Source organism: Rhagoletis zephyria, unplaced genomic scaffold, assembly GCF_001687245.7.
Source record: "Rhagoletis zephyria isolate East Lansing unplaced genomic scaffold, Rhagoletis_zephyria_1.1 Rzeph_scaffold_02195, whole genome shotgun sequence".
Classification (NCBI taxonomy): domain Eukaryota; kingdom Metazoa; phylum Arthropoda; class Insecta; order Diptera; family Tephritidae; genus Rhagoletis; species Rhagoletis zephyria.
The window spans coordinates 21993-34766 of NW_016159279.1; the positions used below are offsets into that span (position 1 = coordinate 21993).

Consider the following 12774-nt stretch of genomic DNA (forward strand, 5'->3'; position numbering starts at 1 on the left):
AAATTACCGTTATATGGGATGTGGGCGTGGTTATTGTCCGATTTTAAAAATTTTCGGCCATTTGGTATGCTGTGCGAAGGGCACCAACTTTGCCAAGTTTGGAAGAAATTGGTGCAGCGGTTACCAAGATATACACATGTAACCATAAGTGGGCGTGGCTACGCCCATTTTCCAAAAATTTATAATATTCTTATTTTTCGTCTAAAAATTGTTGTAAATGACAATTTTGAGTGAATAATCTTCAGTAGTTACTAAAATATCGCAGTTTTCGTATTTCCGAAAATTGCCGTTATATGGGATGTGGTCGTGGTTATTGTCCGATTTCGTCCATTTTCAATACCAACCTACCTTGGATTAAGGGAAACCTACATACCAAATTTCGTTGAGATATCTCAATTTTTGCTCGAGTTATCGTGTACACGGACGGACGGACAGACGGACAGACGGACGGACAGACAGACATGGCTTAATCGATTTCTTTTTTCATCCTGATCATTTATGTATACATTTGTCTATATCTATCTCGATTCGTTTTGGCTGTTACAAACAACCGTTATGTGAACAAAATTAATATACCCTTGTGCACAAGTGCGCTCGGGTATAAAAAAAGATATACTAAATAAGTAAAAATTACCACTCGTGCTCAAACATTTGTATCGTCACTGCAAATGCAAAAAGTTATAACTAATAAAAAATTCAATATTACAACTCCCCACATACTCGCGGAAGGCTAAAGCTTTCTAATAGTTCATTTCCATCAAAAACTCTCAGGAAGAGCGATAACACACCTCTATGTGGATTATTGTGTAACTAATTCTCTTATTCACGGACGCAGCTGTAGGCGCGTTGAGCAATCTACTTCTGCGCCTTGAGTGGGCTCCATTTTACTATGAACCGCTGGATGCCGTGTCTCTCCAGCGCCGTACTGTTTTCTTCTGCCTTGATGTTAACAAAGCTCTCGCAATGCCCAAGAGGCTAGCTGGAGTATATTTTCAATATTCCAGTGACTTTTCTTTATTACTGACCACTTCACGGAGAGCGCTATCGACCGGTCTACCCTTCCAGCAGGCATACTGTTATAGGTCCATTGTGTGAATATTTGTACTAAGCCTAATAAACAAGTATATTGCCAAGACACTCGGATACCCCTCTAAGCTGGTGAGCATCTTACTAAATTACTCGCTAGACAGGGTATCACGCTTTTACCAGAGTATTAAAATATTTTGATGGCCGACGTAAGATCGGAATATTTTCCCAATTATGGTGAGACGGTGCTCAATGAGCGCATGGTAACTACTTTGGGGTTAGTTCTACTGCTGTCATTGTCACGATAATATATGAATATATACTCGCGACGGAGTGCTATAGTAAGCTAAGCATTTCAGGTCTAACCAATAGAGTTTGATTTATCTGTGTTTGAGAACGCATAGGTAATGAAAGAAATTACAGATCTGAGAATTTAGCAAAAAAAGGAGCAACAAGATCTAAGACAATCTACGAGGTCTACAGCATAATGACTTAGTAAACTTTTACACGCCTAATTTGCAGACATAAATATTTTTAGTTTATTCTCATGAGAATGGTTTGTTAGTTCCAACTACGGGAAGCTGAGGAGCCAGTGCAGCATAATAGAATTCTCGAACCACATTCACTTTGTAGTCGAAAGTTCAGGTCTTAATTTAAGCCTAATTGGAAGGTTCTGTTACCTTTTGTTGATTTACAGTAGGAACTCAAACTTTCGAATAGAAATACTGGCCCATTATACATATATGTACATAGTTTTCCTTTAGAAATGCCCATTCGCAGTATACAAGCAATTTTCGATCGCGGGAATGGTGGAACTTGTGGTGAATGCAATTTTCTAAATTTTGCTATAAATTATGATAATTACTTCAAAACAAATTATCGTAATGAGGCAAGCACGTGTTGTGCATTCAAAACAGCGCGAATAATTGAGCTTGCAAACATCTGTCACTGCATTTTTACCATACGTTTGCATAACTTCCACCCCCTTCTATATGAAAGCCAGTATAAAAGTTTGCGCCTCAGTTTAAATTCAACAAATCCTACCCATCTGTACGATGCCGCACAACGAAAATATTGCAGCCGCTACCTCATTAATTCGCATTTTGCAATTAGATGGCCTCTGGCACTGGCCATGTGGCACCAACGTACATCCATTCTACCGTTTTCTGCGCCGCTGGCATCTTTTCCTGTTGCATGGACCCATCACTTTTGTGTTCGTACCGCTTATGACATTGCAACTGCTAACCGTTGATAGCCTTGATCAGGCTGCCAATCAGCTACCAATGACGATCACCGAGTTGGCAATGCTCTTCAAATTTCACTCATTTTGGCATTACCGCACACAAACGTACGCCTTCATCGAGGAACTTGCCGAGAATCCAGTTTTTCGTTTGCGCAACAACGAGCGTTTCTTTTGGCAACAGAGGCATGGCATTTTTCAGCGCGTTGCCCTCATGTATATGGGCGGTTGTGGGGTGGTGTGTGCTGCATGCTTGTATTCCATGATGCGGCCCTACAACTACGAACTTTTGTTTCCCTACTATGTCGTTTACGATTGGCATAACCCACGCACGTGCTGGTTCGTGTACATCTATGAGCTGCTAGGCATGCCACTGACTTGTATAACCAACATTACCATGGATATGATGACGTGCTACTTCATCTTTCATTTGACCATACTGTACGAGCTGATAGGCAAACGCATGGAGGCAATGCGTCAGCTGGGCGAAGCGGACGTTGTGCGGCAGCTACGTAGCATTTGGCATCTGCACCAGCGAGTGAGGCAGTGAGTGAACATTGTTGAAGTTACATTTCTCGTTGATTACGTTTTGTTTGGGTATCGTTCTTTCATGCCCATCATTCCTTTCAGCTTGACAAGGGATTGTGAGTTATTTGTCTCAGTGCCAGTTTTATCACAAATTATAGTGAATGCTTTTGTTCTGTGCTTCACCATTTACTACTTGCATACCGTAAGTTTAACAAATGTTTTTTATTTTATTTTTTTTTTTTTTAGCGTAGCTGCCCATTGAAGCATTTTTATACATTCATCCATATCTGCTGCGTTTGTTTGTAATTAAATTCTTGAGAATTTCAGCTCAGCTTCAATGACAATCCCGGTCACTTTTTCATAATGCTGCAATTCATTAATGTCACGACTTTGCAAATATTCTTGCCCTGCTACTATGGCAACCAATTGACTTTGGCATCGGAGCGTCTTCTGGACTCCTTGTACTGTTTCAATTGGGAGGATTATTCGGTGTCAACGCGCAAATTAATTATCCTCTACATGGAGTTCCTCAAAATACCAGTTCAGCTAAAGGCGGGCAACTTCTTTATTGTAGGTTTGCCAATATTCTCAAAGGTGAGTGAAAATTCGCAAATTCTATTTGCGCCTAGATTGTATGAAATTTAATTTTAGACCATGAATAACGCGTACAGCTTGTGCGCTCTACTCTTGAATATGGATGAATAAAGCAAAAGCGGGTACTTCGAAGCATAAATATGAAATTTAGCACTCCTAAATGTTTAAAAATAAATTATCAAGTCACAATAAATAAAGATAAAATATTTATTTTATGTTATTTCCATAACACACAAACCAAATTTTCACTTTAGGGCAAACACTTCTGGCTGGTTGCAAAGTCAGGCTGGGTCTTCTTACTTAAGCGAAAATGCCAGCTCTAACACCGTGTTTCATTGTGGGGCCCATCGGTATACAGACGATGTATTTAGGTGGAGGTATGAAACACAACGTTCTAGTCGGCTCTCGAAGGGAGGACGATCCCAAAGGGCTAGTGGAATTCTGCTCTAAGTCGCGTATGGTCGGTGTCTTGCCTTATCTTAACTTTGGAGACATTCTTAGCGCAAGTTGCTACATAAATCAGCTGGTAAAAAAGTTGGAGAGAGCCAGTCCTTTGCAGTTTTTTTTGAACCAGATTATTTTATACACATATCAAACAAACTGTTCCACTCAAAGAACTTTTTTCTTATCACATTTAATTCCAAGGTAGAACCGAATATATGTACATGTGCGTCCTATTTTCTTTCTTATCCTAAATTAATACAGCCAAGCTTCGAGTTAGAACTTTGCTATACCCCATAATTTCAAACTCCAAGATTAAGATCAAACAGATCAACCCAGAAGTAGCCTTAAAACTTATCCATACGTTTTTATAGATGAGTTACTTTCGAAGCAGTACCTCACATAGACCTGCCTTTATAAATATGCAGGTGTGGCCAGCACAGAAACATTCCCATAACCTCTTTTCTATTTTCACCGTCCTAAATTGCTAAGTATCTTTTACGCACTATTTACCCCGATTTGCATTCCAGTACACATAGGTTTCCCAAAATAAAACTAATATTTCGGCACACGGTTTAGTCAAATAATTCTCCTACAGGGCAGTCTAATCTTTGAGAGAAACCTTTTCACAACAGGTTCCACGAACTCAAAACTATAGCTTTAAACATATTACTAACCGCCTGTGATTCTGGTCGCCAAACTAAAAGCTCAACATTTACAGAACAGTTCTGGCAACTATCTTTGAACTCACCACAGTCTTTCGAAAGATAAAAGTTTTTCGTGAGACAGTTGCCAATTCGAATGACTGTTGAAAGACCTGTTAAATAAGAGGTCTTAGCATTCGCATTTAAAATTAAAATTATATATTTTCTTTTTTAAAACAATAAAATCCAATAAATCCCAGAAAATTAAACTAAAAAAATTTAAATAAATAAAGATGAAGCGGAAATGAATAAACATATTTTTAAAATTAAATACAATTATAAAAAAAATCGTCTTAAAAATACTAAATCTAAAAATTAAAGTAAAAGAAGGAAAAATTAAATCAAAAAAGAAGAAAATATTATTTAAAAATTAAATAAAATTCAAATAAAAACTTTAATTTTAAAACCAAATCTAAATATTAAAAGAAATTAAATAAAAAAGAAATAAAATAAATAATCATGAAGAAATTAACCGTACATCTAAATTTTTATATGAGAATTGAAATCGGTTTTATATTTTGCTTAAAAAATTACTTGCTAAAACAATAAAATCCAAAAATTAAAGGTTAATTAAATTAACAAAAGAAAAAGAATTTAAATTATAAAAATAACAGATATATAAAATGAGTTAAGACATAAGTCTTACTCTGTACTACTGAAACAAATTAATAATAAATTAAATTAAATTAAATAAAATGAGTTTCTAAAAATTTAACTAAATGAAAAAAATATTTTCCTTTTTAAAGAATAAAATCCAAAATTTAAATTTAATGAAACTCAAAAAAACACAGAAAAAAATGTAAAGAAGAAATAAGTAGACCAGTTCCTAAAAATTATATCTAAAAAAAATTCTCCATCTTAAAACAATAAAAAAAAAGTTAAAAGAGAAAAGATACACAAAAAGTAAAACCTACATTTGAAATATCCATTTTTACATAAATTAAGAAAATTTGGGTGTCCGACGAAAGATGTATAATAAGGTTGTAGTTTGAAAATATTTTTAAGAAGGCTGCCACCAGTCTGAAAACTCGCATTCGATTAAATTACTTATTTCTCTGAGATGTTTGAAGAGGGCTGCTGTTTTAAATGAATTATTATAATATGGGTATCAATCGAAATGGTTTTGAAAAGGCTTTATTTATGTGTCACAGCCAGGTTTCCACCTGCTTAAAAAATTAAATTCAAACTATTTAATAATTTTATTTAATTATTAGAATATGGGTATCAAACGAAATGTTTTTTCAAGCGGCTTAGTTTCTACACTAAACGTTTAAAACTGAAAGTGGCATGAGTTCAGGGTATAAGTTAATAGAAAATGTATCAAAAGAAAGAGGTTGAAGAAAGTTTTAGTTTGCAAATTTTTTAAGGGGACTAAAAAAAATCTTAAGATCCCCTAGGTTTTTGATCTGAGTTTAAGTATGTGGAGCTTTATTGAAACAAATTACATACAATCTAGTTGTTTAATATGTTTGCAGAGCATCTGAAGCCTCCAACTGCGTTTCTTTTAAAAATTACACCACAAGACCCATTTTGATAGGAGTAAGCGATTAAAATTTTATTTTTTATGTTCTGTTTAGCACTTGTTTTCAAGATTCCGCAACCCTTAAACTAAGTCTTGCCAAAAATATTTTCCACATGCATATTTCCTTAGTCCGCAGTTGGTGCAAATTTAAAATATATATATGTACTTAAGTTTAAAACAAAAGAAGAGATAAAAGCAGATGAATTTTTAATTCAAATTTCATAGACATGAAAGAAAGTTAAATTTTTACAGAATATAACAACAAAAAGTTAAGCGTACATTAACATTGTGTTTACTTGATTTTGCATTCGTAATGAGATGAAAAATTCAAGTACATCTGAATGCAACAAATGGTCCACAGATAACTGTGTAGATTGGCATGGCTTGCATTTTTCAAACGAATGCAGTGCAAAGAAAATATATATACAATAAAGGCAAAGGTTACCGGAAAACTTCTAAAGATACGCGAACAATAAAAGTGCAATGCAACAGAAGGCAAAAGGTCTCCATAAAACAGCAGCGTTGAATGAAAACGCTGAAGCCGGATAGAGTTCCATGAATTGAATGCTTAAAAGTATGTATGCATGTGTGTGTATGCGTGTCACAACTGTTAATTGCACAGCAGAAAACTCTTTGTAATCTTTGCATACAAAATACGCTTACATTTTGGGGCCTTTGTAGTCATGATGCGATTGTCCTCCATCGCCGCCAGGACCATCGTCACCTCCAACGCTAAATGCTGTCACACCTGCAACACTCACGTCGCCAACAGTTGTTGCACTTAATGAGGTTGGCTCGCCCATTTCCTCCGTTGTGTAGTTTTGACTGCGGTCTGGTACCTTCTGTGCATCTAACGTATGGCCAGGCATTGTATTGCCATATTGTGCCATTTCGGTTGGAGGAGATTCCTGATTCAAGCGCCGCCCCGCAGCTGTGCCCGATGCTGCAAAAAGAAGAAATAAAAACACAAATTTTATTTTATGTTAACAAAAATGACAGGCAAGAAAAGCTTAACATTTCATTGGGAGCACATTTGCATTGCAGTGTGTGCCATCATAGCGCGCGCCGAGTCCTTAGCGCATTGTGTGTTCTATGGTGTTTTGCGACAGGACAACTCGGAAGTGTTGTGCGCTGTTGTCGCCCTTGGCCATTATTAAAATAGCTTATAAGTGTTGTTAACAAGCAGCAAGGGGCAAGCAGCCGTTCAAGAGCATTCACTTGCTTTCGCGTCTGCAATTGCGCCACTATTCCCCAACTGCAACTGCATCTGCAACACTGCGCTCGAAAATCAACAGACCACTGCTCTAAGCGCTATATGCCTTTAAATGGAGCTGCTTTCACCTACTATTTACTTGCTTTCTATAGCCTTGTAACCTTTCATTATTTTCGCTCTCAACTCGCTCTTCAACCCGCTGGCGCTTCAACATGACTGAGACTGGCGTAAGCAGATAGTCAGCTGCTGATAAGCACTGATTACCCGGCTGCCAATTTTCGCACCTGCCACTCCGAGTCATCGGCAACAGCCAACAATCAAGGTGAGGCCAGCAAGCATTAACAAGCTGACGCCAGCAAGTCAACAACAACAACAGTAATGAGCAAAGCCAATCCTGGCTAGCTGCACTTCCATCCATCGCCTACCTTTTCGCCACCTTCAATGAGCGCCTCAACTTTAGCCTCTTAATTGGCTTCATTTTGCTTCCTTGTAGCGCATTTTCGCGCTTTTAAATAATTTAAATTGAATCTCATTGTCGATGTTACTGTCATCGTCGCTGTCGCTGTCGCTGTCGCCGCAAGCATTTGCGGTACGGCGTCGGAAGTGCCCCGTGTCAAATGTCGCAACACCGATTTCCCCCTTCAGAGTCATTTGATTACTTAAGGCCTTTGCGAATGTTTTTTTTTTTCCAAACCTGTCTATACATTTTGCAAGCAAATTTAATTTTGCAATTAACAGTTCTTCTTTTTTTCTTGTGTGCGAAAAGTGTAGAAATAAAAAAATATTTTGACTTATTGAAATTTAATGGATCAATACATGCTAACGAACGCACAAACACTCATGCCCGTTACGTACAAATATATATATGCACATATGTAGTTACATATCTGTNATTTTGACTTATTGAAATTTAATGGATCAATACATGCTAACGAACGCACAGACACTCATGCCCGTTACCTACAAATATATGTATGCACATGTGTAGTTACATATCTTAAGCATCACATTAAAACAACTTAAGTGACTTTGGAAGGTTTGACTTTGAATTGAAAAATAAAAAGTTTCCCATAAAAAATTTTATATTTTTATTAGCTTCTATTAAAAGATTAGAATGCTTTACACCTACGCCTAGCTAATCGTTAAAATATTGTTTGGGTACCCCATTAAATATTGCTTCACATGCGAAACGGTATATCTCGAGATAGGATGTTTTAATAAATTGCCACAGATATATACTTACTTACTTGAACGTATGCACGAGTGTTGCGTTGAAGCGCGTTAGTGGTTGCGTGTTTTTATGACTGCGAACGAATAATTTTCAACAAATAGCTTTGATGAGGTGCGAATTATATGAATTTGCATATTGATTAATAAACTTATAAAATTTGTCTACATATTTTTGTGCGCCCTCTCACTTTTTATATGTTTATTCACGTTCTTAGAGTAACAGGGTGGAAAAATTACAAATACTTACATATACAGAAATTATGAATTTACAGATTTTAAATTGGAGACATCTTTGATAAGGCAGCCTCAAATTTGAATGTTGGTTTTTTAGATATGAAAAACAGTAGAGGTATTAAATATAACTAGAAAATTACTAAATATGTATATCGAAAATTCTGTAGGTAAATTTTCTCAGTTAAGACAACAACAAGTGTTGTAATGTTTTCAGCCGTTTATGATTTTAAAGAGTACTCGGTAGACGCTTACCAATTTAGGTAATAACATTTCAGCACGTTTTCTCGTGTGGGCAACTTTTCCCTCCTTTGTAAAGGGGAGGCATAGGAGAAATGTAAGAGAGTAGGTATCTCGGAAACCAAAACAGCGACCCAAGCATTTTATTTTTATGTATACAACTGTAACTAAAACTTAAAATCGTCAAAATGGCGCTTACGACAATAATTTCTTCATGCGACAATATGTTTAAATAAAAGTTTTGTCGCCAGCCGCTCGAAGGGATTGCAACTACAACAATGGTTTAATGCGTGAAGGAGTAACAAAAGCCCAAAAGTACGAAAGAGATAACTCTCCATTCAATTGTCAATTGATCTCCTAAATATCGTTTAAAAGAGGTTTTTGATATTCCCGCCGTGTTTTTTCATGGAATGACGTGGTCGAAACTGTCCTTGCTAATTCATAACTTTTGCAATTTCTCGGGCATACGCATAGCATAGACTCGTTCTCAAAGGTTTCTTCTGTGATGTCTCTTAGCTGGTAAAAACTTCTTCCTGATACACCTGTGGCCCGTTGATCTGCCTTGGGTAGCTGATTCGCCAGAGATTCTTTTTATTTAAGAACTGACTTCATCGAGTCCTGCAGCTGCAATAACGAGCCCGCCGGGCAATTCGATTAAGCGGAGATATGCAGATGCCAGATTGCGTTTAGCGCATGGTGTTGTGAGACAAAGATGCGCTTACATAGTTATGCGCTCTTTGCATGCAAACGTAAGCCCATTCGTCATTTAGCTCTCTAAAAAGTAATTTTGTATGGATACCTGAGCCGCATGAATATCTAACATCCTTCTCAAACTGCGCCGAAAATAAATATATTTTGAAGTTCCAGAGTTTTTCTAAATACATATCCAATTAACTTCCCCAAAAATTGTTGTAATCAGGCACACATATATACATACCCTTTAAACTATTATTTTTTTATTACTATTTAGAGTCTGGTAAGATTACCAGAACGTTTCAAAGTTAGCCTTTATAAATTCACCAGCCTTTATTTTGGTGCTAACAATTTTGCTAGATCTTTGGTCGAGTTTCTCCTCCAATTAGTGGCGTGCGTCTTGATGTTGTTACACAAAAGGGGCGACTTACAATTTTACGCTGCTGCCGAATGGCAAATACATTTTATGAGAAGATTTTTCATAGCAGAAATGCACTCGTAAGTTAGTGATTTTCTACCGCTAATAGAAAAATCGTTTCCTAATTTTGATGTCGCCCGGACCAGGGATCGAACCCATGCCCAGGGAGTGGTAGTACGCATCTCCTACTAGTCAGCTACAGCGGCCGCCGCGTCTCCCACATTACTATTCTTAATAAAAATTGCATCTTACACATACCCCATACATACATACAGTGACTCAAATAAATGATTTTGAAGTTAAATTTGTTATTTATTTTTTCTATAAAAATATTGTCCAAGTCAAAACTATATATGTATGAATTTGCGTCAAAACCTCAAGCTTTATAATAAGAATTTTTAGAACATTTTTGGGTAGGCAGAATACAATTTAGACAGATAAAGTGGAAGTTTGAACTGGCTTAAAAATCCCATTGCTTTTGAGAATTTTTTTTTCGTGACTGCTTTTGCGCTATACAGGCATTCAAACGATTTTTTGTGACCAGAAATTGAAGACATGGACATGTATGATGTTGGGTTTCAGCAGGATGGCGCGTCATGCCGCACAGCCTATGTCAAAATCGATTTTTTTTTTGTACGCCAAGTGCGGTAATTACGTTATCAGCCGTCTCGGAGATGTCAATTAACCACCTCTGAGCTGCGAATTGACGCCGTTTAACGTCTTTATAGGGAGCCGTGAACTACGGAGGCTATGCGGACAAAACTCCAGAGAGTATATACTGCACTATATACCTCAAACTAAGTAAATACATACAAAAGGATTATTTATACTGAGAAGCCATAAAGTAACAGTTACCACAAGTGATTTGTTAAACCACAGAATAGTACGAAATTTTTGAATTCTACTCAAGGATACAATTATTTACATTACAGTTTCACTCACGATACATTGTTCACGATTTAAATAAGTCTGAATTTAAAATTACCTAACACAAATTATTGACTCCAAAGAATTTAAAGAACGTTGCAAGCAAAAAAAAATCAACGCAACACTAAAACAACTACCGCGTCTACTTCCGACACAAACGCGATCGCTTCGGACCGAGCTAAAGCGACGAAAAGTCCCTGCTACCAGACAGAGATCTATGAGACAACTGCCCAAATGTCGCAATTTGTGCAAAAGATGCTCTACATACTCGTATTACTGTTATTAGTTCAGACGAAATATGTATAAACAAAAAAGGCTAAATAAAAAAAAAAAATGTGTTATAGTTTACTCGAATGCACTTATTAGTAATCCAAACAATAAAGACAAAAAAAAACAAAACAAACAACTGATAAGCGGCATAAGCTACACTTAGTATAAGAGAGGAATTTAATATGTAGCAGTGAGCAAATTACTACAAAAAAGATGCCCAGATATGAAGGGAGAAAATTTGCGGAAGATGATATTTATTTAGCTGGAAAAATTGATAACACTCGTAGGCACTCTTCTAAAATTTCTCACCGCTATCACTGCTGTCCCTCAGTCTGCACACTCACATGAAATTGTGCAGTTAAGAATGTAATGTTACTTACTATACTTCATGAATTTTTAATATTTGCTCCACATTTCACACATTATCGAACCACATTTGCTACACCGTTAATGGAATAAGTAAATTAACAGCCATCGACTGACGGATGATTATTCCGTCAAATCGAAAATTGTCAACAAAACTAATTTGCGATAAATTTTGTTGGCAAGCGATGATTCACATATACATACAAGACNTTATTCCGTCAAATCGAAAATTGTCAACAAAACTAATTTGCGATAAATTTTGTTGGCAAGCGATGATTCACATATACATACAAGACACTTTTGTAAACATGCACTGCAGGAAAATTTTTCGCTAAGGCAAGTCAACTCAGATCTGGTAATGAAGCTGTTTGTGGATCGTACAGATTCAACGCATTTTTTTTTTTTTGTACCAAAATATTTTTTAGCTATAGATTTGATTACACAAATATTTTACAAATACAAATTGGTGATATAGTTAATTTTGTGAACTAAATATTTTATAATGCTGGTACACACCTTTATTAAGCTTAGTAGCCAGTTATTAAGAAAAGCAAAAGCTCCACGTAAAAAAAGCACATGAAAAAGTGAATAAATTTTCTTGTGTCAAATTTCCTTAAGACAGTACGCAGTTCTTAAGAAATTTGCTACGCTTTTTACCAAGGTTTTCTAAACTTTTTTTTGTGAAAAATGAGTGCAACAGAAATATATACCCGTTCCATTATTTCGTGAAGAAAGAGTGAGACTGCAGGCTGTGAAATATCAGATGACAAAGTTCCTTAGACTCACGCACGAAATAATGGAATTTTTTACCGTTTTCTTAAGAGCTGGAAACTAAGCTTTAAGTTGAATTCTCTGTAATAATGACCCATGTCAATTTTTCCTAATAAACAAGCGTGGTACAAAGCTCAATCAAAATATTAAAAATAAAATGTTAATAAGCCACAATAACATTGACAAAAAATATTTTTACTAATTCGAAACAAATCCTGCAAATAAATTTATGCAAAAATCGGCGTAAATTTTTTTGGTGGTGTGCCTCTTTTGAGGATGGTGTGCGATATGTGCATATATATGTATATAACATAAATGCCATTCTTCTAACTAAATTATATGCGCAGCTACCGTCTTAAG

At 36.1% G+C, this 12774-nt stretch overlaps 1 protein-coding gene across 1 annotated transcript in view; it reads right to left on the reverse strand.

Moving 5' to 3' along the window:
• LOC108366238 (mitochondrial sodium/hydrogen exchanger 9B2-like) overlaps positions 1-12774 on the reverse strand; it is a gene marked incomplete at its 3' end in the record, with an annotated part of 53290 nt that overhangs the window by 18552 nt on the left and 21964 nt on the right. The window contains exon 3 of the mRNA XM_017620567.1: positions 6719-6998. Coding sequence (XP_017476056.1) covers positions 6719-6998 — 280 coding nt within the window. The remainder of the gene's footprint in view (positions 1-6718; positions 6999-12774) is intronic.